At 41.2% G+C, this 25,877-nt stretch overlaps 2 protein-coding genes and 1 long non-coding RNA gene across 6 annotated transcripts in view; 2 read left to right on the plus strand and 1 right to left on the minus strand.

Moving 5' to 3' along the window:
- The window catches only part of CPA6 (carboxypeptidase A6), an 82,818-nt gene extending 79,447 nt beyond the window's left edge, over window positions 1–3,371 (plus strand). Inside the window, exon 11 of the mRNA XM_061448333.1 lies at window positions 1,964–3,371. Coding sequence (XP_061304317.1) covers window positions 1,964–2,151 — 188 coding nt within the window. The 3' untranslated portion in view covers window positions 2,152–3,371. The remainder of the gene's footprint in view (window positions 1–1,963) is intronic.
- The window catches only part of LOC133266775 (uncharacterized), a 31,393-nt gene extending 9,401 nt beyond the window's left edge, over window positions 1–21,992 (minus strand). Inside the window, exons 1-2 of the long non-coding RNA XR_009742507.1 lie at window positions 21,697–21,992; window positions 4,015–4,159 (exon numbers count right to left, since the gene is read on the minus strand). This is a non-coding gene — a long non-coding RNA (uncharacterized LOC133266775). The remainder of the gene's footprint in view (window positions 1–4,014; window positions 4,160–21,696) is intronic.
- ARFGEF1 (ADP ribosylation factor guanine nucleotide exchange factor 1) overlaps window positions 21,985–25,877 on the plus strand; it is a 92,942-nt gene continuing 89,049 nt past the window's right edge. For 3 of the 4 annotated variants that reach the window (XM_061448323.1, XM_061448324.1, XM_061448326.1), the window contains exon 1: window positions 21,985–22,387. In XM_061448323.1, the coding sequence (XP_061304307.1) occupies window positions 22,264–22,387 (124 nt within the window). In that variant the 5' untranslated portion in view covers window positions 21,985–22,263. The remainder of the gene's footprint in view (window positions 22,388–25,877) is intronic. The other variant, XM_061448327.1, reaches the window with a different exon arrangement.

The following is a 25,877-nucleotide window of genomic DNA, read 5'->3' on the forward strand; positions in this document are numbered from 1 at the left end:
AACCAGATTTAAAAACAAAAAAAAAATAGACAAAACAAGATGTTAAAAAGCGTATCTTTACCAGATACTGTAAATACACTAAGTTATAAAATATCTGGGAGGTGTCCCAGTTTCAGCTGGGATAGAGTTTATTTTCTTCCTAGCTGGTGCACTGCTGTGTTTTGGATTTAGAATGGCAATAATGTTGATAGTGCACCAATGTGTGGCTGTGGCTAAGTAGTGTTTATACTAAGTCAAGGACTTTTCAGCTTCTCATGCTGAATTCATGGATTCATTCAGTGAGAAGGGTGGAGGGGCACAAGGACCTAGAAGGAGACACAGGCAGGACAGCTGACCCAAACTAACCACAGGGATAATCTATACCATATGACATAATACTCAGTATTATAAGCTAGGGGGGAAGCTGGCCAAAGGCTGCTGTTCAGGAGCCGCTGGGCATCAGTCAGTGATTTGTGAGCAATTGTGCATCACTTGTTTTGTATATTCTAATTCTTTTATCATTATTATATTATTATCACCATTATTTTCTTCCTTTTCTGTCCCATTAAACTGTTTTTATATCAACCCTTTATATCTTTATATCAAGTTTTCTCGCTTTTACTCTTCCAATTCTTTCCCCCATGCCACTGGGGGTGGGGGAAGTGAGCAAGCAGCTGTGTGGTGTTTATTTGCCAGCTGGGGCTAAACCACGACAGGAGGAAATAATTGAAAGTAGGTTTCATTTTTCATTATTACTTCACTTTTCTTCTATGCAATTGTGATATTCATAGAGCTAATTCTAAAATTTAGGGTGATGTCTTTAAAAGCTAAGTTTCATGTGCCTCTCTGTCTAGATGATGATAAATGATAGCAACAGTATCTTTACTTGGAAATCTTCCCTTTTTCAGAGAGTGATTTCAAGTGCATTTTTTCCTATAACAAAATATCTTTAAAATACTAATTTTAAATATGTAACAACATTTGTCAGTCAAACTTTCCACATAGACAGGTAAGAGAAACAGAAGTTCAACACATTTCAGCAAGACACTTTCTTTTTTTTCTACTGAATTTATGAGGCCTGAGTGCAGTCAGTGGTGACAAGAGATATTCAGAAAGTCAGAGGCTTAAGCAAACAGCAAGATTTTTCACAAGTAACCTCTTGCATCTCCTCTGCTGTTGCTGTGTTTTGTCTCAGATGTGAGTTCCACTTTATTGTGGGCCTCCATCTCACAGTACAGTTGGCATCTTGTGCTCATTACGGTGCAGTCAGTCACTATATAAAAGGAAGAGCAGTGTGAATTAATGCCAGAATTGCACAGAAGACAGCAGGCCACATGAGAGATGGATCTTTATATAAATATAAGTGTCTTGGGTAATCAACATATGGAGATAAGGATAGCATAAGAAGCACACTTCCTTGGGAAGGTTTGTTAATATTAGACACCACCTATGCAAATGCTCTTATGCTGTAAGGAAACAGTGAGAAGGCAGAAATTAAGAGAAAATAATTTTAAAAGCACTTTGAAAAGGAGAATGAAGATTATCAGCTTTCTCCTTTCTCCCTGCAAAAGAATTGCCTAAAGTCCCCAAGTTAAACCTAGGAGTATGCAGAGCTCCCATCCAGCTGGAAGATCTTTGTGGAAGCAAAGTTTTATTTGCCTGGGAACAAGAAAAAATTGAGGCTTTGTTCTATATGTTCTCTTTAATTAAAATTTTGCTTTACACACAAAAAAAAGCCAGTTATTAATTCTTTTCCTGTGAAAATCAAGGGTCTAATCCATATTGCGCTGAGCACCTTTCACTGGTGCTGGGTACCCATGCCCTTCTCTGAAGGGTGCTTAGGATCAGGGCAAGCAAAAAGCTGGAGTTGCAAGTATACTCACTGAGTCCTGGAGACAAAACACCACATGAACCCTCTGGTGCTTTCAACATGACCTGTGTTTAACCTGGGTTTTTTTAATCTTCTTTTGATTACCCCTCTCAGATGTGAGTTCAGGTAGCTCTATGGACTGGGCCTACAAACACGGCATCCCCTACGCATTTGCATTTGAGCTGCGTGACACTGGCCATTTTGGATTCTTACTTCCTGAGACGCTGATCAAACCAACCTGCACAGAGACCATGCTTGCAGTTAAAAATATTACTCTTCATCTGCTGAAGAAATGTCATTGAGAGCTATTTCTAGGAGCTGGGAGTGAGCATTTTACTCCCAGTGCTGATGCCTTCTAGTGTGTTCAGTTGCCATTTTAAGCTTGACCACTTCAAAATTATAGAAGCTAATGGAAAGTACGGTGTTTCTACCAGATCTACTTGGTGGGAAATGGAAAAATCATTTAATATCTGCTCTACAAAAGTCCATAAAGTTGATATACTATCTTAGTTACAGTTTGGTGTAAAATAGTCTGTTCTTTTTGCAATAAAGCTTTGATGCTGCAACTTCAGTGGAGCAGGTCCACATAGAGATGCCTGAAATAAAACTCCACTTCTAGACAGTCCTTGGACTTAGTCCTTTCCCTAACAGGACAACTTCCCTTAGTAGGGTCTTTTGAACCAAGGGATAAAGTTTACATTCGTGTATATGTACTCTGAGACACAGGCCTATGTCTATAGCAGCAAATGGCATATAGCTGCAGCTGGCCACGCTGCAGGTGGCTATGTGGCTCTATGTGGCTTCCTTCTGCATGTATACATACATATGTATATGCACTTTTGTGATTATATTTTTTTTTATGTAATGCAAGAATTAGACCCAAGGTTTCCTTTAACCGTTCAGAGAAACCTATTTTCAAATGTATGTATTGGGGTGGACTCAAAATCAACGTATTGCTTTTGAAAATGTAACTGTTCTAGAGATGTGTAAGAATTATAAGGAAACATTATGGATATACAGTACTCTGCTTTATGTAGAGACAAAGCAACTTGCCATGACTTGGAACTTGGAAGCTGGCAGTTGACTGGTACGTCTGGGTTCTGCTGCAATCAGTGTCTGCCCATTTCCACCAGCCAAGGATCTAGCCTTAAACTGACTGATATCAACTGATACCTTGTTTATCAGTATTTTTGCTGTGAGTTCTGTAGCTCTATGGCTATGTGGCAGTTCTTGGAAGTCATATTTTTTGCATGTTTTAAAGGAATTAAGAATAGATTTTTAAGTGAGCCAGAGGCGAAAGCAGAAGCATTACAGATGAAATACAGTGAATAAACACCATGTTTGAAAGAATAATAACGAAAGCACAGAGAATATAACAACTTGTTGAGGGGCTTCTGTTACTTTTAAAATACTATTTTTTTGATCTTATTTTATCTGCAAAAGCATATATTTTAGTTTATTAATTTTCAGCTTAATCTTATGCCATAACATGTTAAATAAAACATATTTGTTAATAAAATCATCCAAGTATTCTTCATATTTCATTTAATTGTTAAAGTTTTTGTTCAAGGATGTGATCACTTTACATGACTGACACCAATGATTCAATCTTTTACATAAACTACCTCCTCTCTAAATAAGTACTTGAACTTAGCAAGTGGGCAACCTTTATAAGACTAGGGAGCACCATATTTAAGAATACCTCTGTTTTCAGGACTGCAAAAGGCAATCAGTGAGCAAACATGGCAGAATTGCATTCTGTTGTTTTATATTCTGTTAATAAAAAGTATTTATTTTAAACAAGCTTTCTGAAAGCTTTTTCAGCTTTGATTAGTTCAGACTTGTTTTGAGGAATGCAAGTTTCTACTCTGGTTTAACAAAAATCCAGGGCAGAGAAGCAGAAGATATTTTATCTACCCACTAGTCATTTCTGATGCTTATGACCATGATCATTGAATAGTTTGAAGACAGCAGTAACTGTCTCTTGCTATGCACAGATTCTTGACCAATGGCCTTAGTAGTGATGTAAATAAAATTTTAGCACCAATTGTTGTGAGTTATTCTGGATTTAGGTGACATGACTGAACTACTACAAGGACATAAGACACTAAAGTGAAGAACAAAAGATGTAAGAGATGCCTAATGAGCATAAGGCAAAAATTTACCTCTGGATTGTTACAGTAGAAACCTTTCCAAGCATGGGCCAGAAGAAACCAGATTCAGATGTGATGGTTTGATTCCGCCTGCTCATAGTCCAACAGTTCGTCAAATGAAACATTCTAGCTTTATCTTCATACCATCACATCTCCACTAGCACAAACGCAAAGAACAAAAACACAAGCTCTTTTAGGTACCAGAAGGACGTAGCATTGCAGATCTAGCTGACCTTCTTGGACAGGAAAAATTGCAAGTATTCTTACATTTATCTAAGAAGCTTTGACATTTAGAAGTACATGATATCAAAACCAGTCCATGAATAAAGCCACATCCTGGTATCTGGATGGACTCAGCCTGAATACTACATATTATGTGCAAATGAAAACTCTGACCTGACTTTGAGGACCTGTACAGGGTAATCTAGTGCCCCATAGCTGAATACAAGTGTAAACAGTTCCTGGGTTTTTTGAATTTCAGGGTCATTAAAGCTGGTCAGAAAGACAGTCACTAGAAAAGAACAAACACTAATTGCTGAATTAAGAACGTGTGAGACAATTTATCAGCAAGAGTTACTCTAAATAGAGTGGTTTACCCTACTGAAAGAACTACTGGAAAACAGCTACTTGGATATGGAACAACAGCCTTTGTGACTTACAAATGTTACTTCACTGAACAGTTCTTTTTTTATCTCCATAATTACTTCTCTTCCCTTTGTACTACTCTTCAGCAGTCTTTATTGCCTACAGGACAAGAGAATCAATAACTGGTTTTGAGAAAAGTGAATTTATTTTATGATCGTAAGTATACTTTATCATTCAAGACAATAAAAGGTACATGAACAGCAAAACACTGGTTATTAACCCAGCAGTTAAAATCACATATACAATGATTATGTGAAATCCAGGAGTTGCACTTCCATTGATTATTGATAGAATAATTATAACCACTTCTGTAAATTTGAAAAAGTGCTCAGACAATCTTTTGTGAACATTTGGGGGCATTTGATAGCTTTTATTTTTAATTAAGAAGAAAAACCACACTGAGACTAACATGAAGGAAACAGGCCTATGCCTCTTCAAGTCACCCTTCTTAACAAAACAATTACCCTGAAATTACCTTGAATCATTATTCATAAATTGATAAAAAACTGGCCTTCAAAGGTGAAAAAAGGTATTGAGTTTGGCTGCAAACCTTGAAAAATAGCACAACTGATTGGTGAAGCTCCCCATGTGTTTTTCAGAAGTCACTTTGAAAAGGCAAATGTATTTGATCACTCGTAACATGTAAAGCCTATGGGAAACTGCACTTCTTTTCTAGAAATTTCTGAAGATTTAATAGAAAGAGCTCAAAGGACCTTGAGTGCCAACATGCATCTACTTTGAAATATCCAGTGCCAATCCTCTTGTCTGTAAGAAACTGCAGAGTGCAGATTGCACTGCCTATATGAGGACTGTGCAAGATAACTGCTTATTGAAAAGACTGCATCTAATTCTTAAGGTTGGGAAGAAAGCATTTTATTTCCTACCAAAAGTAAGCTACTAATCAACTGTTCTAGCTTATTAATGTTAAACAATCCCTTCCATTTTTATGTTTACATTCTATTCAATGGTATCACTTGAAGAATAATACATGCAACAGAGTACAGGTATTTTCGTAAGCCCTTTTGATTTTTCCTTTGGCTGTGTGAAACTATTATACCATTCCCATAGCTCACTGTTGTACAGTGGTCACATTCATTGATAAAAGATGTTAGTCTTACACTTGATGACTTCGCTTTTGATTTCTGTGCCTAAAAGCCAGACGTTACTATTTTCATACAGTCCTTAAATGATGGCAAAACACCATAATAATATCTTAGATGTGCAAAGACACAGCTACCCCTCTGCTGCAGAAAACAGGACAAGAGAACAGAAATCCAAATAAATTACAGAGATACTTTGAAAATATAAACCCTGTGACATTAGCTGCACTCCTTTAAAACATTCTTAAACACTCACCACCTAAAACACCTTTTGAGTTGTAAATTTCAACGTCTTCTGTCCACAGAAAACATAGGCCATTTGGCATGCTTAATGTATGCCTGAATTCTCATACCCACTCAGGATAAAAGTAAGGTCCAAACAGGTATAATTGGTTTCTCGTTTACTGTGTAGGAGGCAAGCAGGGTGTGGAGAGAGCTGCCTTCTGTCTGACCGAACCACTAGGCTTTCAAGCCCTATCAGCGCCACAAAGCCAGGAGTACTGCTGCTGGTGACAGGCCTGTCTTGAAGGAAGGTGAACAAGTTCAGAGTGGTTTTCACAGTCCTCAGCTCAACGTGCCTGTCACCGCAAGCACAATGCAGCTTGTTGGAAATTCATTGCTTTAGGCTGTATGTGGTGTCAAAAAGGCCTGCCTTAACAAGGTCTTCTGTTAGTATCTGCAGAGTTTGGATAACAAGAGTCACAACAGAACACATAGTTCCCTCCTTAGAAAATGATGTTTGAAGCAAGGACATTTAGAATTGGCAATTCTTTAGACCCCGAATGCTTGTCCTTGCCTGACAGGCAGGAGCGACCAAGCAGAAAGCCTTGGCTCTCCCTGCTTTCAGTGGAGTAGTTCAAGCCCTCTCCTGAGAGACTGATTCAAGCATGGCAGGGCTTGCCCTTGGATTTAGACATCAGGGAATGCACTCATAAATAATAGATTCAAATGTTAATTAAAAAAATCTGCCACTGTCCCCAGCCATGCAGAAAGTGCACTTTGCCCACGACAAAGGAAATCCATCCATTTGCCATAAAGGCATATGGGGGCAATATATTTCATCTATCCTGCCTGCTCTTAGAGTCCAGCCACCTTAGCACCTCTCAGCACTATTGAAAAATATATGTGGAGAAATAGTCATAACAATGAAGTATTTTAATGTACCCCTGGGTCGGTAGGAGCATATACTTTATCTCAAATAATAGATAATGAAATAAACACTGTGGAATGACTGTGAGCAGGTGTTTCAGTCTTTTGTGCTGACTACAATGTGCCAAGCTATTCCTCTGAATACCAGGATGGCTCAGTGCTGGGAGGGCTGCCTCTTTTTTTAACCAAATAATGAACCCTTTTCTTGTTTTTTTTTAGCAATTATTAGAGAATATTATGTTAGGTCTGAAGATACATACACATGAGTCTGAGAAAGCTTCATTTTATAACAGAATTTTCAATTTTCTTGAAAATAATTCATCTGTTAAAATCACAGCCAGAGTTTCCAGGTGGCTTATTCTTTTACAGCATAACTGAAAAAAATTGCATAGAAATATATACATATATATACATATAAAAGCTAAGCAGAAACAACCAATTTGCTTACTGTTTCATTTCCCTTGTTTTATTTCACTTTGTTTCTAGATTGAGAAAATCTGGGTTGATTGGGCTGAATTGAAGGAGTACAGTCAAAAAGCTGAGTGTACAGGGTTCTTCTGCTTAATGAGCTAGAAATGGCTGCTTAAAAAAAGAAAAAGGCAACTTGGTGTATTTTAAGTTCTTTATACGGAATAATTGCTTTACTCTGTTTAAATTCAATTATCACATTTGCAGAACTTATTATGGTTTGGAAAGATAATTTTCCTGTGAGCCAGGCAGTGGTTTAAGGGTTAAATGAGTGAAATGCCTGTTAATGTGGTACAAGAACCAGAACTGCTCTTTGGCCTTGGTAGCACAGAGTATTGTCAAAGGATGAGATGTACTTGAGCCTCCTCTTAACAGGATGAATATGCTATTTCATGCTGCATGGTGTCTCCGCTTCTCTTCCTCCATTTCAAAACAGAATTGAATACTGTCTGTCAGTGACAACTTCAGCTATAAAAGAGCCTAACTTTTGGTACTAAATTTTAATCATGAACCTGTTAAAATGTGTGAACTTCCCCACATACCTACGCAGATTCATTCACACACAAACAAGATGTCTGTCTGCACAATGTGTACTGTGTGATGATTTACGTAATGGTGTAGCTGCAATTCTTGGCAACCACAGGGCTGCTGATAGCAGGCAGCATGTGTTCAGCATCTCTCCTCTGCCTGTTGGAAGCACATGCAAATTCAGCTTATTTGGCCAGTTCCCTAAAAGCCTTGGACACTATTTCACTGGTGCAACACAAAAAGCTCTCTTCCTGGAGTTTCTCTAGTGTATTTGTGTGGGTTATCCCCTACTACTGTTAACATAGCAAATACAAGCTCAGAACATGGGACAAGCCCTTCATGTCTTGCACCCTATAATAGAGTCAAGAGGGGTTTTGCTATTGTGAACACTTAGGGCAGAGGCTGTAAGAAGGTGTTATGCCATCAACTCCCAATGTGGACTGCATCCCAGAAAGCCTTTGTTACATCATGGGTTATAAAGGTCCTATACCATTGCCCAGAGTGATCAAAGGTGTCTTGATCCTGCTCCTGGAAAGGCTGCTAGCATAATGTCATGGTAGATAAGGGTAGCTCTGGAGAGGCTACAAGACCATACCAGCTGCTACCAGGATTTTTGGACTGCTTCAGACCATGAACAATTCTTCTGTATGTTAGCCATTTGCAGGAATACATGTTTAAAACAATAATTTTAGACAAAAAACAAACAAACAAACAACCCAACACACAAGCAAACAACAAAAACAACAACAAAAAAAATCCTCACCTTTCTTATACATTTTAAAGATTTTTCTATTGAAGCTGTTGTGATTGTTTTCAGGTATTTTCCAAGAAATTAAGTGTCTTTTCCGAGAAGCTGAGGTAGAAGTACCTTGAAGCTGCCGTCATGCTGAAAGCTGTTTAGGGAGTCAGTGTATGCAGTCCACTACCTGTCAAACACTCACCTACCAACACTGCAGATAATAAGTGCAACCTTCAGGAGATGTCTCAGCAGAGACCTCCCTGCAAACATGTCTGGAGACAGAGTTACTCTTAAGACAGCAGTTTGGATGCAGACTGGCTAATGAATGTTGGAAAGCTTGTCTACAACTCTCTCGAGCTGAAAGTAAGCACTCATGTTTAAACTGCTGTCAGGACTGCACTTTTAAAAAAGAGAAAAATATAACATAAAATAAAAAGTTGTAATTTGCATCAGTGTCTCAACAGAGAAAGGAAGGTCCCCATTCATTTCCTGATCCTCTGCATGGCACCAAGTGAAGGGCTCCTTCACTGGTGTCCCTGGCTGCAGATCTGCTGGCACCCAGCCCATCAGAAACAGTGCTATTTCCAATTGCCGGAGTCACTACCTTGTTTTCCTTGTGCCTCTGTGAGAATCCTAAACAATCCATCAGTGCTAAAGCCTGAATATGCACAAGAATAACTCTCCCTCATTTAAGTGTCTATTGAAGGACACACGAAAAGCTGATTTACTAAAAATTCCTTTTTGAGTTCAGAGATTTCTCCTCTGTTGAAAACAAAACAGTCTGTATGTAGGGGGGGGAAGGGGGGGGAATAATCCCAGAAGACAAATGATTTATGGAAAGTTTTATGCAAAACCATACTAAGTACAATATGTATCATCTTCATACTGTAATTCTGAATGCACAGACCAAAGGTGGAACATTTGGAGTATGTCTTTCACTCAGTATCAGGACTAAAAATAAAGGTAAAGGACAGAAGTCTAACATGGTAGAGCAGAAAAAGTCCAAATCAAAAAGCAAGACTCTAGGCCCCAAGAGCAGCAGCAATTACTTGGATTTGTATGAAAAGGCATTTTTATTTTTAATCAGGAATAAAATCAGTGAAGCACCAATACTTCAGAAAGATGAAAGGAAATAATGTTAAGTAACGTTAATGTGTTGAATAGAGGACTGCTGGGTCAGATAGCCTGTAGGGAGACTGATTGGCTATCCGTGACTAAACAAACAGCTGGAATAATAAAACTTAGAAACAAAATTGGCAAACAAGCAGAGAATAATCATTTTGTATTGAATGACACTCCGAGAAGTGTAAAAATATCTTCATCCTGAGTAAGCAAAGTAAGCAGATACTGCTCAGATTATTTCTAAAAGTAAACAAGTGGAGAAGACCAAACGGACACTGAAATTGAGAGAATCACTTCTCTGTTCACCTGATAGTGTCAGAGTCCACAATTGAGCTTCTCTCACCTAAAAAATTACCTGCCCTTGAAATAACCCCATGGGGACAATGTTAACTAATATTCTGGAACACTGCGACATAATTAGTTTTTAGTGTGTGTGTATGTTAGTGAAGAGGTAAAGGTATCTGTCTAGCAATGCTTACTGCCTTCACTGGCAATTCCAGTGTTTCCCACTCCATACAAGTTGGCACTTTATTTCCACCCTTCCAGCTTTAGATGTGGATACAGCCTAAGACACCAAAACTAGATTGGTATCTGCTGTGCAAGTAAGCAGAGCAGTGGAGTCTATACAGAGGTAGCAGTTGTCTGCATTATATTCATAGAATCATAGAATCATAGAATAGTTAGGCTTGGAAAGGACCTTAAGATCATCAAGTTCCAACCCCCCTGCCATGGGCAGGGACACCTCACATTAAACCATATCACTTGTCCAACCTGGTCTTGAATACTGCCAGGGATGGAGCATTCACAACTTCCCTGGGAAACCCATTCCAGTGCCTCACCACCCTCACAGGAAAGAATTTCCTCCTTATAGCCAGTCTAAACTTTCCCTGTTTAAGTTTTAACCCATTACCCCTTGTCCTATCACTACAGTCCCTAATGAAGAGTCCCTCCCAGACATCCCTATAGGCTCCCTTCAGATACTGGAAGGCTGCTATGAGGTCTCCATGCAGCCTTCTCTTCTCCAGGCTGAACAGCCCCAACTTTCTCAGTCTATCTTCATACAGGAGGTGCTCCAGTCCCCTGATCATCCTCGTGGCCCTTCTCTGGACTTGTTCCAACAGTTCCATGTCCTTTTTATGTTGAGGACACCAGAACTGCACACAGTACTCCCAAGTGAGGTCTCACAAGAGCAGAGTAGAGGGGCAGGATCACCTCCTTCGACCTGCTGGTCACGCTCTTTTTGATGCAGCCCAGGATATGGTTGGCTTTCTGGGCTGCAAGCACACACTGAAGCCGGCTCATGTTCATTTTCTCATCAACCAACACCCCCAAGTCCTTCTCTGCAGGGCTGCTCTGAATCTCTTCTCTGCCCAGCCTGTAGCTGTGCCTGGGATTGCTCTGACCCAGGTATAGGACCTTGCACTTGGCATGGTTAAACTTCATAAGGTTGGCATCAGCCCACCTCACAAGCGTGTCCAGGTCCCTCTGGATGGCATTCCTTCCCTCCAGCGTATCAACCGAACCACACAGCTTGGTGTCATCAGCAAACTTGCTGAGGGCGCACTCAATCCCACTGTCCACGTCAGCGACAAAGATGTTAAACAAGACTGGTCCTAACACCGATCCCTGAGGGACGCCACTCGTTACTGGCTATATTTGGGCCATACTTCCACAATGGAACACGTGCAAGTGTAAAAAGCACTATATATCTGCTTTAAGATGCTGGAGACCAAAAGGTAAAGAGGGTTAAGATTAGCTTCTTTTACAGAAAGCCTCAATTGTCATAAAATTCATCAAAATATTGATACCCCTGCATGGCAGAAGCACATTTCTTCTTCCACTTTTCATCATGCTACGCAATGCTGATTTTTTTCTATTCTTCTGCACTGCAGTGCACTTTGTAAGTACACAACTTCTCAAGTATAGATTGATACCATACCTGAAAAGGATAAAGTTACTGCACCACCAGTACACAGTATGAAATTAAAGACATGCAATAAATTCCAAGGGGAAAGCAGCACTGGAACCCAGGAAATGGGACTTACATAGGAATGTTTCCAAGGAAAGCTCTCTTAGGCTTCACTAAATCTTGACAATGTGTATCTATTTAAACCACAGTTTTTGCTTAAATTCACTGCAGTATAGAACTCAAGGCTGCACTGAAAGGGAAAACTATTGAATATGTATGACTTTACTTGCCATTCAGTGTGGGAAATAATTTTTAACACAGCCAGAGTTGGTCTATTTGCCTAGTATATATCTTTAAAAATAATAAATAAAAATATTTAAACTCTGCAAAATTATTTTTATATATATTATTTATCAGAGCTCCCACACTTCAACTACAAATCTGTGTTTACCTGACAAATACATACACCACCACAAGAAAAGATCCAAATCTTAACAACAGTCACTATTTTTCAGCATATTGACAACTGTCAATAATCCTACAGCCCAAACTGTTAAGTTACAGGCTTACCAATGTCACCATTCACCTTCTGGTTTTTCTGTATTCATTCCCTGGAGTAGCAAGCCCTAACTATCACCTGTCTGAGAAGAGAATTTCAGTCCTGTTCTGTAGGTGGTTTTTTACTCATCTGACTTCAACTGTATGAAAGCTGTAGTCAGGGTACCAAGTAGTAGTATTTTTCAGTAGAGAAAAATAAAGGATATAGAGGATGACAGGTCATGTCTATCTTAGACTTGGTACCATTGTACTGCATGAATTACTCATGAGATGCTAATCTTTTTGCATAGCAGGAGTCCAGATGACAGTTTAGACTGGGTGACTAGTTTTTACAACTGCTAAAATTAATTAAGACAAATTCCACCCTAGGATGAGACTTACCGTGTAATTTCCAGTACATCAACCACGTTTACGTGCCAGCTCTGGCATAATTCTGATGCCTGAAGTTCTTACTCTCAGGGTTACCCATGGGATGTTCAAGGAAAAAACAGCCTTCTTAAAAATAAATGCTATTTATTTTAGCTGTAAATATTTGCCTAATAGAAAGTAATGTGCACATAATCAGAAAACTGTTGACATGTATTTCTGTCATGTAACTTCAAATGAAATTCAGGCAGACCTAATTTCTTCAGGCACCACGAGTGAAGACTAGTGTCTTTCAGGTGCCGTGGACCATGAATGCTTCTCCACTTCAGTCCCTCTCTCCCACGTCTCTTTTAATCCTGCTAGTTATTTCTGTTACTCTACATTCACGTTTCATTTCTTGTCCTTGTAGTTTGCTGGAGAGAGAGCCAAAAATGTAAGAGCCCCATAAATAACAATTAGGTGCATGGCTTTGAGTTAGCTGCTTGATGCATTCTTTCTCTTCTTTCTTCCTGGACAGATTTTTTACAAGTTAAACAAATGCTACTCTACAGTATACAGAAAATACCAAAGATACACAACATACCAGTACATGAATAATCAAGCAATGTAGAGTATTCAAAATCCATCACAGGGTAGTTCCAAATCTGTCACTGAAACCAGCAAATTCCAGGGTTGGTGAGACCCTGTGGTTTTCACCCCAGCAGCAGCTGACTGCCTGCCAGCTGCCTGCTGAATCCATACAAGATACCCCTTTCAGCAGTCAGTTTCTTCTGTAAACTCCTTTTCCTGTTTCTAGTAGCCATTATATGATATTTAAAGGCTACTGAGTTCATAGTGGTCCCTGAATTTAAAGTGAAAATGTTATCTTCTTTTATAAGAATCTATAAGAACTTTGTGTTTGATGCAAATGATCAGTTATTGAGACTAGTAAACAAATATACAAAGTAAGCTATAGCCCCTTCAACTTCCCACTGCAGAAACCAATCTTGTTCTCATAAAAGCCAAAACCTTCATTAAAAAGAAAATCTGCTCTGAGCTTTTCATGAGCAAGAAAATCAAAATGCAGTCATAGCTTTATGGTAAAACATTTAATAGAATTGTCTGAGTGAACTACATGCTTTCTAGTACAGTGACAGTAAAAATAACCTCAGAATTTATGCAAAGAAATAGTGACTACAGATTTCTGTGTTTTGTGATTTTACTTTTTTAATAAATTAATGTTTGCAATTATTGCAAGAAGATTTAGGTTTGCAGATACACCAGAACATTTTAATATTATATTTCACACAGTGAACACATTTACCAAATGTACACAAATACGCAAAGCCTGCTTATAACACACTGCTGTTATCACTCAGATTTTTAAAAGAGCACACTCAGTTTCGTAGAGGGCTCACACCCATTTTGAAGGACACAACCTCATTCTTATACAGTACACTGTGATTTTAAAGTCAATTTGGATTTTAATCTTCTACCTTTGATCCAGCACTACAGTGAAGTGAAACCATGAACTTAAGACTTCACAAATTTGGGGAAAATTCTGGTGAGGTCTCACATTCTGTGACATGAATGCCTGAAATTGGTGTTTTTAAATGATAGAATTGCAGAATCATAGAATAGTTAGGGTTGGAAAGGACCTTAAGATCATCAAGTTCCAACCCCCCTGCCATGGGCAGGGACACCTCACACTAAATCATGTCACCCAAGGCTCTGTCCAACCTGGCCTTGAACACCACCAGGGATGGAGCATTCACAACTTCCTTGGGAAACCTATTCCAGTGACTCACCACCCTTACAGCAGAGAACTTCCTCCTTATATTTAACCTAAATATCCCGTTTAAGTTTGAACCCATTATTCCTTGTTCTACCACTACAGTCCCTGATGAAGAATCCCTCCCCAGCATTCTTACAGGCCCCCTTCAGATACTGGAAGGCTGCTATGAGGTCTCCATGCAGCCTTCTCCAGGCTAAACAGCCCCAATTTTCTCAGCCTATCTTCATACGGGAGGTGCTCCAGTTCCCTGATCATCCTCGTGGCCCTTCTCTGGACTTGTTCCAACAGTTCCAGGTCCTTTTCATGTTGAGGACACCAGAACTGCACACAATACTCACGAGAGCAGAGTAGAGGAGCAGGATCACCTCCTTTGACCCGCTGGTCACGCTCCTTTTGATGCAGCCCAGGATATGGTTGGCTTTCTGGGCTGTGAGCGTACACTGAACCCAGCTCATGTTCATTTTCTTATCAACCAGCACCTCCAAGTCCTTCTCCACAGGGCTGCTCTGAATCTCTTCTCTGCCCAACCTGTAGCTGTGCCTGGGATTGCTCCCACCCAGGTATAGGACCTTGCACTTGGCATGGTTAAACTTCATAAGGTTGGCATCGGCCCACCTCACATGCATGTCAAGGTCCCTCTGGATGGCATTCCTTCCCTCCAGCCTATCAACCAAACTACACAGACTGGTGTCATCAGCAAACTTGCTGAGGGCGCACTCAATCCCACTGTCCATGTCACCAACAAGGATGTAGAACAAGACTGGTCCCAACACCGATCCCTGAGGGACACCACTCGTTACTGGTCTCCAGGTGGACATTGAGCTATTGACCACAACTCCTTGCATGCAGCCACCCAGCCAGTTCTTTATCCACCGAGTGGTCCATCCACCAAATTGATGTCTCTCCAATTTAGAGACAAGGATGTCATGCGGGACAGTGTCGAATGCTTGGCAATTCTCTGCCCTCCTCTACATGTTTCTTCATGGACTATTGTGCCTTAAGATTAAGGAAGCAAGCTTGCAGGTATCATACGTACTGCAGAAATTCATGTTGCCTGTACTGAATGTTATGGTTTCTAAGTGGTTTCTAAGTATCCAGCTATGGTCCAAGCACATATAAAACACCATAACTATTACTGTTAGTGTTGAATTGTATTATTATGTATATGTCATAAGGTCCCTGCGCAAAGCCTTCTCTTTACAGACTCATTTAAGCAACGGTTGTGGTACTGATAAGCACAACTTACCTCAAGATCACATTTGTCAGGAACTGAGAAGAGAAGCAGCCCCAAAAATCCATAATGGCTCTATGGATTTGCAGAAACTTGGCCATGTAGAATTATCTGCTGCATGTCACACAAACTGTGATAAATAAGATTTTATCAGTCAAACAACATTTGTTTGTTTACCCTTCTCAGCTACAGTTATAAATTGCACCTCAACAGTTCCACCAGTGGCACATCAATACTTTCTGATAGCTACTGTCCTACTCCTCTATGAGGAGATCTACAATTACAAAGCTTCTATCAAGAAACAGCACACAATACACACTTTCAGGTAGCAAAATTAAACACTCCAGATCTGCCTGGCTCAAACCCAGACAACTGCAGCTTTGACTGTCACAAGAAACCATCTATTATATATGCTGTGAACCAGTCAGTCCAGTTTTTAATGATCCAAATTGCACATCAGCTCTGACATCTGTCTTGAAATTAGAAACCTCTTGGAAGTCTAACCAAAACTGTTGTAGGTATTTCAAAATGTCTTGTAAAGATACCTGCGTGAATACACATCTAGTAAACACTTAATGAGTTAATTGGGATACAGGAATGAAACACTACAGTGCTTCTTTAATGTCTTTCTTCTAGGCAAGAATACCCCTAACTCCCATTCAATTGTATCTTTCTAGTTATTCATATTCAAAATCATCCATTCCTGTCACAAAGCCCATCTTATAATGTAAATGCTGAAATATATGTTATTGCATTTTTGACAGGGAAATACCCACTGCAGTTGCTGAAGGAAACAATCAGGCAGATTCAAAGATCATTTAATGGCAGTAAAAAGTAGTTACTGCTCCAGTATTATTGCTTCTCACCTTAGTTAACATGACTTTTATGACCTTTCTGTCTAAGCTTTTCAACACGGATATTAAAATACTTGGAAACCATCCTTGTTATTCATTTGACTTACCCTGCCCAGAGATTAAAGGGATATTTTTCTTTAGCTGAATTCCATTCAGCTTTTCTCAGTCCCTTTTCATTTTCAACCCATCCTTTGTTATTATCAATTTATTGAGCAAGATCTGCATCAACCTTTGAAAATGCACAAGTTCTAAAGTGATATGCTGAATTCACCTCAGATCAAGGGGAACAGTGTCATTCAGCATATAAAAATTAGATTAAAACTAATGCTTTATGCTCCCAATATGCTGGGAGCTGGGCTGGGATGTTTAAGACCTAATCTGTAAAACAACTCGGCACGCATTACATTGGTCATGCCATATCAGTCACAAAGACCTGCAGGAGTCTGAAGCTAGGATATAAAGATAGAACAGTCATCATTTTCAATAAACTTATTACTTTTCTAATTTGCAACATGTCAGAATAATCCTATTTTGTAAACTGAAACTGGAGATTAAGAATTTGGGATAACTATATACTGTGGAAGTCCTTCCTATTACAGGTGCTTGGGGAGATAACTAATTAACCAGACTCACACCCACACAGTAATCTAGGAAAGTGTAATGGTAGGGACAGCACTTTCCAAGAAACAGGGAAGGCAGGTTGTGGCTCCCCCCCCTTTCAATAGTTTCTCCTTAAATTCCAATAACAGTTCCTTAGCAATTTTATCTGCTGCAGCTGGCTAGGAGAAGCAATAAATCAGTGGCTCTTATTGCTGTCTTTGCCATACATGCTCCATACATCTTCTTTTGCAGTGAAAGGCTCTCGGGAAGTTGCCAGAACTTTGTACTCTTGGTATTCAGAGACAGAAATGTTTGCCATTATGAAGGAGTCACTATACTGACTTGGGTTTACCTTTACATTTGCATAGCCTCACATACAACAACCATATAGTAGGTTCCTGGTTCAGGATGAAGATGTGCTACTCATTTCTATGTTCCCCAAAAGAAACTCTACCTTTTCTCCAACAGGGTATCTCAGAAAATCACCTTCTCAGATAATTAATGGTTGATATATCTATTATCAGTCCTCAAGTTCAAAAAATTACTAAAGAAACTTTTTAAGAAGCCCTATATAACATTTTTTAAAAAAATATTTTTCCTTCTGTGTTTAAGATGGATACTTGTATTCCTTCTTCATTCACAATATTAGGGAATGGCATGCTGAGATGCCATGGAATCTGGGAACTGAATTATTAATCTATAAGCAGGAGCAAAGTGCTGAAGAAAGAAGCTGACAGTTCCTGTAGGTAAGCTAGAATAAAATGTATTCCCACAGAAAAAATCCTAGCAAAAAAGGATCACATTCCAGCACATGCACCAGTACAACTTCCAGCACAGAAGTGCAAGCTACAGCTGGGAACGTTTGATGTCCTCCAGAGTTTCCAGCCGCAATTCAAAACTTTATTCCATTGACTACAAGAGGTGGGTTTTTTTTTTCTTCACTGTTATCTGACATTTTTCCTGCAGCTGTCACCAACTGACAGATATAATGCTTTACTAGGATGTATCCTCACTTAACTGTACTACTGAGAATGTATTTCAAAACAGTAAGAGCCTGTATATTTTAGCTTTAAGGAATAAATTTGTCACCTTGCAAGAGCTTCCTCACAGTGATGGATGTTTATTTTGTTATTGGTCACTCCAGGGTGTCATATGCTTTTGTACAAATGTTTGAAACCAACCTAGGCATTACCTAATGATCAATATTCCCTGAACTAATAAATATTTGCTTTTTGTTCTTTCAGTGCAGCAGCAGATATACTGCAGCCTGTTTTAACCTCTTGTAACATTCACTCTACAAATTATGAACTGTTAATTTCAGCTCCTGAATTTATTTAGAAAACCCCAACCCTACCCAAACCAAACCAAAAACCAAATCTCTTAAAATATTCAAGTACATATTGTGAGTGTATCTCTTAGTTTTCATTTGACAGATTGTGATACTTTGCATAATGGATACAGTGGATACTTTGAATTCTGCTGCACTTTTTTTTACAAGGGTGGCAGTCCTGTGACTCCACAAAGGGATGCCTTCTTTGTACCTTAGTAGTACATGAGTAGTACATGAGCAAGAACCACCATCAGACCAGTTAAACATTATGCATGCAGTAAGAAACTTAGAAACTTCTTCACCAAGGTGCCTGCAGGTGCAGAACAGAAACATTGTTTCTCTCCTGTTCCAGGTTCCCATCTGCCAGATCCATCTGGACCCTGATCCATCATGCACTGATTATCTGCATCTGGTACATGAGAACAGAATTGGAACAAATGTGAACTACTAAACTGCAGCTAACGAAAGTGACAAGTGAGCCACTACAATTAAAGGATCATATACACTGGCACTAACACACTGGTCCTATCTATTGACCCATCCATCCATCTATATATGGGGTCACATGGAGAGACAGGGTTGAGAGTTTTTTTTGCACAGTGAAATACTGAACAAAATTTTTATTAATAGTAGTAGTTTAAACAATACTTTAAGTTGGCATAAACCGGTACTGTTGCCAAAAAGTGCAAGTCTGCCCTCTTCCTGCCCATTTTCTTGTTCCTGTCCTGGTGTTATCCCCTTGAGCTACACAAGTATTTGTGAAGTTGCCTGATGAACCAGGATATGGAATACACCCAGATTAAAAATCCTCTGTTTCTTGTCAGATTAATTTCAACCTAATTAAATTCTGAATATAATTCAGACATAATTCATCACATGACAATGTAAATGATTATACTGACCAAGGAAGCAAGAAACATATAAGCAGGAGCAGGAAGAAGGACTGCTTCTTTTAGTGGCAGTTCTATCTTATTCTAGTTTAAAGTGATCACAATCTAACTACTACTGTGCTGTTTCAAAGCTCATCAAGATGATTTATGAAGACAGTGCAACCATGAGCAGTAGACCAGCTCTTCTCATCACCCTGACCACATTTCCCCATATCCTTTCTTCGGTAAGAGTTACTGAATATGCAGACAAGTCTGATCAATTCACTGATCGCACTGAAAACTTTCGTATGAGGCTGATCTTTGGCTGGACTACTGGGCCGAACTGACTGACTGCCAGTTTCACAACCGCACCAACACAAGAAACAAGGTGAGAGCCACAACAACCCCATGCAACGCTACAGGCTTGGGGAAGAGTGGTTGGAAAAATGCTTAGCAGAAAAGGACCTGGCCATGCCGATTGACAGACACTGAACATGAGGCATCAGTGTGTCCAGGCAGCCAAGAAGGCCAATAGCATCCTTGCTTGTAGCAGAAATAGTGTGGCCAGCAGCACTAGGGAAGTGATTGTCCCCCTGTACTCACTACTGGTGAGGCTGCATGTCGAATACTGTGTTCAGTTCTGGGACCCTCACTACAAGAAACATTCTGATTTGCTGGAGTATATTCAGAGAAGGGCAGTGAAGCTGGTGAAGAGTCTGGAGACTAAGTCCTATAACAAGCGGCTGAGGCAACTGGGGTTGGTCAGCTTGTAGAAAAGGAGGCTGAGGTGAGACCTTTTTGCTCTCTGCACCTACCTGAAAGGTAGGGGTTGGTCTGTCCTAAAAAATAACAAGCGACTGGATGAGAGCAATGGCCTCAACTTGTTCCAGGGGAGGTTTAGAATGGGTATTAGGAAAAAGTTCTTCATCTTCACTTGCTCTATCTGTCAGGCCTGGCATTCACCTATAGCTTTACCAGAATTCACCATGCCACTTTATTCCTTAAAAAGTCCAGATATAGTTACCTGTAAAGCAACAAATCATTTTGGCACAGATCATTTTTCATCTGGGAAACTGATTAAAACAATACTGAGCAGCATTAGCTGCCTCTTTACCTGGGATCGCTTTACCTGTATGGATTCAGCTACAACCATAGCATTGCAGGCAAACAGAGGTGCTCAAATACACTAGTCAGTCAAGAACACAAGGCTGCTTGCAAGGCCTTAGCATGGTGGCATGACAACCTGGTACAACTCTCTCAAATTCTCCGTGAGGAAGGGATCAGGCTTAACTTTGGAAGGCTGTTGTCCCAACTGATGCAGAAGGAACAAAGGAACAGAGAACAGACAGGAGAAGTTAACTGGGGATAACCTCCTTCCCATGCATTGGCTCTCCGTCCTCTGAGCTCAGAGAAGGCCCCTGGTTTCCACAATCATCTCTGCTTTCTGCACACTGATGCTACAGCCTTGTCCCACTCTGCCTGAAATTCAGTATATTTCCAGATTATTTTTAATTAATATTTTATTCTATCACGTAGTTTTTTTTCTGTAAGGGACCTGGCTTCAGTTAGTGCCACATACTACTTTAAAATAATGTTATATCACCACTGAAAGCAAAACTTGCCCTATTATGTTTTTGCTGCTGAACAGTTAGGCAGGGCCCACTTCACTGCTTTTCTTGGACCTGACCAAAGCATAAGGAAATTACCCCTTGGCACTCTGGGAAGGAAAAAAGCCAAAGAAAGCAAGTGAAGACAAAAAGTATCGATTTTACAAAAGAAAATAATAAAATCTTAATTTACTAACACAGAAGTCACTGTTTAGTTGTAAATGAAGGTGCAAATTTGTTTGGTGTTTTTTGTTTTTTTTTTAATACTTTGTACTCCTAATGCATATACAATGGAGAAGTGTAGGATGACTGTGTCCCAAAGGCAGAGGATGGCAGCGATGGGATGATGGAACCACGAGAACTCACGGGTGAAGCGTCCCTCCAGCGCCCGAGAGCGACGGGCAGCAATGATGAGGACAGACGGCTCCAGAAGCACTGGACGCGTTGTTCCCACACGGCAAAGGCTGGGCCCCACCGGAATGCGAGGTGAGGGGCTGAGGGAGCGCCCCCGAGAAGGGGCGCAGGGAGCCTGGTTGCGTCCTGCACTCTAACGCGCTCCTTCCTCCCTCGGCACTCTCATTACGAGAGCTGCTCTCCCCTCACTTCGTCCGTCAGGCGGAACCCCGGGGGCTTTCCCGTCAGGGGAGACCGCTGCCAGGGGAGGGACAGCAGATCCTCTGCGAGAAAGCCTCTTGCCCTACCCCTGGCAGGGCCCCCCCTTCAGGGGCAGGTGACACTTCCCAGGGGAACCTTCTTCCTCCTCCTCCTAGCCCTAGTGGCCCGGAAGGGAAGCCCTTCCTCTCCTCCTCCAACCCGTTTCCAGGTAGCAGCAGCCATCTCCGTACCTCCCTCTCCACCGCCTCCCGCGGGTCTACTCCACCTGTAGCGCTCCCGCGGGGCGGGCAGAAGGCGAGCGCTCCCCAGCTTGCCCGCTTCCCTCCGCCCGCCCGCCCGGCTGGGGTACAACAGCCGCTTCCTCTCTCTCCGCAGCCGCGCGGCTGCGGCCCTGACGTCGTTTCCTTCCAACATGGCGAAGGCAGGTTGTTGCTGCTGCTGCCGCCGCCGCCGCCGCTGCTGCCAGTGCTAATGGAGGCGGGTGCGGGCCTGGGGCGGCTCAGGGACTGAGCGCGTCGCGGGCGCCGTCCGCGATAGCACGCAGCGGGGGGGAGGAGAAGAAGAAGGCTTCGTCCTCCCTCAGCCGCGGGGGTTGCCTGTCGCTGCCGCCCGGGCCCACCCCAGCCGCCCCCCGGGGAGAGCCGCGGCTCTCCCTCCGAGGGAGCCCTTCCCCAGCGCCTGGCTCGGCCTGCCCCGGCCCCTCGCAGCCCTCCCCCGGCGGGAGCGGTCGGTGTCCCGCTCTTCATTCTCCACCCCACCCCTCCTCCTCCTCCTCCTCTCCCGTCTCGATCGCGCCCATGTATGAAGGGAAGAAGACGAAAAACATGTTCCTGACCCGGGCCCTGGAGAAGATCTTGGCCGACAAGGAGGTGAAGAAGGCGCATCACTCCCAACTGCGCAAAGCCTGCGAGGTGGCCCTAGGTGAGGCGCAGCCCGCGGCGGGAGGGGGCGGCAGGCTGTCGGGGTGCGCTCCGGGTCCCCCCCTCCCTTATTGCCTGGTGTGTGTGTTGCCGGGGGGGAAGGCCGGGGGCGGCGAGGGTAGAGGAGCTTTGGAGGCTCTTTGGGGAGATGAGGCAGAGGGGGCTGAGGGAGGTGGGGCTGCAGGCTGAGCGTGGCATGGGTTTGGGGATGCGAGCGGAGGATCTGCTTAGTTGTGTGAGACTCGGGGCGGGTGCGCGGAGAGGCTGAGGCCTCTCGTCTTGCTGCGGAGCCCTATGGCAGTGCCCGTGCCCCTGCCCCTGGGCCGAGAGGAAGAGCGTCGCTCGTCGCCGAGCGCGGACGTTCCGCACACTGCCCCATGCTGACAGCGGTGACGAGGGCGCTGCGGCGCCCAGCGGGCTCTTCTTCCCACTCGCAGGATGAATAGGCAGAGCCGAAGCGCCGAGCTGAGCTGAGCTGACCTGGAAGCAGACGGCCGGCAGGGAGGGAGCAGGTGACAGGCAGCGGTAAGGGAGGAGGGACGGGATTGGGGGACAGCGAGAAACAATGACACCAGGCCACGTCTGGGGCTGCTGGCCCCTGGGGAGGAGGCCTAGAGAGGGAGAGGGTGGTGCCGGAGGTGTTCCAAGGGAGAGCCTTAGCCATGTGATTACTGGTGGAGAAACAGCTGGTGGGGAAGGGGTTTTCCCTCAGCATGAGCTGGTGCGGGCACGGAAGACGAGGGAGTAGTTGTGTGCCTCGAGCTGAAGAGGGGCGTTAGGTTTGTAGTACAGCTGTATCAACACCACCTCGTTGGGAAGCGCCAAGGAAGTGCCGGGGCTGGATAGTACAAAGCATGTACACATTTAGTAACAGGCAGCATGAAAAAACTTGGGCTTTAGAATTCTCCTGTGATAAGTATAGGAAGGGTTTGAACCTATGTGGCAAAATATTGATGTATTTACTGAAAGAGTCTAGAGAAAGGCCTTTATTTAAATAATACATAAATGCATTGTGCCCCTCCCATTCTTTTGTAATTGTTTCTGGGTTTGGAGATAATTATCTTGATTTTATATGGTAATAATGTCTGTTTAAATGACTTGTTTGAAGGGGTACTATTAAACTGAAACTTCCTTGTTTTAAAAATGAATATAAGTAATTTCAAGCTGTTCATTTTGTCATTCTATTCGTCTTTTACAATACATTATTTTTTTGTGTGTCTGTTAAAAGAACATTCATTTTCTTATTTTCTTTGTGAAAGACTGGCAAATGGAAGGGGACAAATCACAGTAGTTCAACTATTTATTAATAATTTAAACAGATTGGGGAGGGTTTATGTTATTTGGTTGGTTTTTGGTTTGTTGGTGGTTTTTTTACATTTCTCACCAGTAGAGCTGTTAATAATAATCTTATGATTTAGGCAGATGGGATTAGACTGATAACTCTGTCCTTTGTTGACTTTAGACTGTGTATTCAAGCTAGAAATAAAATGGAGAAATGTTTTCTTATTACTAAACTGAGTTTTTATCCAGCCTGTATGTTATCCATAGAATTAGACACTGGTATTAATCTTGTGTTTCTGTTGTACTTTTACTTCAGTAGTTTGATCTGTCCTAAATATCACCCAGATGCCTCCAAGCACAGCTCTATTGTATTACACAGATTATAAAGCAAACCATCTAGACTGTAGAGTCTGCATCTTTTATCTTGTAAACCGATTTGTGCAAGGGGACCCCCAAGCACACATCCCGGTGATTTCTATGCTACAGCTTCATTGAAACCTTCTCCTGTGGATCTGATCGTGTGATTGGAGCTTAAAACAGGACAATTATACGGTGTCTGGGTATAAAAGCCAGTGAGGCAGGAAAAAAGAAGTACAAGATTGTGTGTAGTAGCTAATGTATAGAGAAGGGCTTCATGAACCTGAAAAATATCAGACATTAAGTTAATTACCATAGACTTTTACTGAAATACTTTTTAGCTTGTGGCACAATGAGATATAGTTGGTGATTGTAAATGTAGTACGGTCCATTATCTGGTTTTGTGTGTCATAGACTCCTAATTCAGATACTCTATTCTTGAACACAGTCATGCTTATGTCTAACTATAAAAAGCTTTTCACAACAAAGTAAGTATCCTCCATGTTTAACATATGAGACAACTGGGTGTTAAAGCTGAGCTGTGGCTTTTGTAGCAGATTTGGAATTGGGATGCATGTATTGTGCTCTCTTCATGTAGCTCTTCATCTGTTGGAGAGTACTCTTCAACTGAACGCTTTACCACCTGAAGTAAGGAGTGCAGACTTCTTATTCCTGAGATATTGCTTTATTTTAGAAAGCAACAACATTATTGATAAACCATTAGAAAAATAGTAATTTAGAGTTAAGTTCAAGTTGGAGTTAATCCTGCAAAGTCTAATGTTGAGTTTTTAAAAATGGTAAATAAAAAGTAGCTTTTAAAAATCATATCAATAATTGTAAATCCTCAAAGCAAGATCATGTTTTTTTCAGTCTGAATATTTAATTTATTAGTCTTCACTGAAATAATCTGATGTAATACTAAACTGTGCCATTAAGATCTTTCTTCCAATTGCGTGACTGTAGTAAAATGTTGCTTACTATTACTGTATCAATAACTAGTATTTGTGACTACCAGATTTGTTTGTTTGTTTGTTTCAGGTTTTGGAGTGTTTTCAAATTATTTTTTTTCTAAATCCATTATTACATTGTTTTACGTTGTTTGCATAAGATGAGCTGCTATTCAAGTATTTGAGAAACAAGCAAGCAATGACCAGGAATACAGGTATTCCTGTATAAGAGGCAATTTAAAACTCTGCTTTTTAGATTGATATTGACAAGCAGTATTTTAAGAATCTTTAAGAATATTCCTTTGTCATTTTAAATCCCTATGTATTTTCTTATAAACCTGTGCTGTTGCATTCCGTTCAGATTATACTTAAGCTATTTTTGATTTGTGAGTTCTGAGGTAGAAAATCCCCGCAACATTCATGGTATATGTTGCTGTGGTAGTCTGACCTCTGAACAGGTGCTAAGACGTACTTCTAGTATAACCATTTTTCCGGGCTATTAGAAGGTAAGAAAGCAAAATCTTAAATATTGCAGCTTGAATTATAGATATTTGGGGGTTTTAACAGGGATGACATTAAGCCCGATATTTGTATCCGTATATAATGATGCACCAGGTTGTGTCTGGATTAATACAGAACAGTTGACTCCCAAGTTTAATGTATTTATTCACATATCATTGTCCTTTCTGAAAGACATTCTCTCTGTGTAAGAAATGTAACATTTTTCTCTAGTCACCTAACGAAATACAGCTAATTTAGAACTTCATATTGTATATTTGCATAGCAGCTACGTTAATCTATGTAAGGAATGAGTTTATCTTGAAAACTGGCCACTTGCAGAGGGCATCAGGCAGGAAATTGGCTGACAGCTGGATTAGATTTAGATGTTCCTTCCCTTCTTAGTTC

This window comes from Pezoporus flaviventris, unplaced genomic scaffold (genome assembly GCF_033815535.1).
Source record: "Pezoporus flaviventris isolate CSIRO_AGI_PZ_B2104156 unplaced genomic scaffold, CSIRO_AGI_Pfla_v1 ptg000007l, whole genome shotgun sequence".
Classification (NCBI taxonomy): Eukaryota; Metazoa; Chordata; class Aves; order Psittaciformes; family Psittacidae; genus Pezoporus; species Pezoporus flaviventris.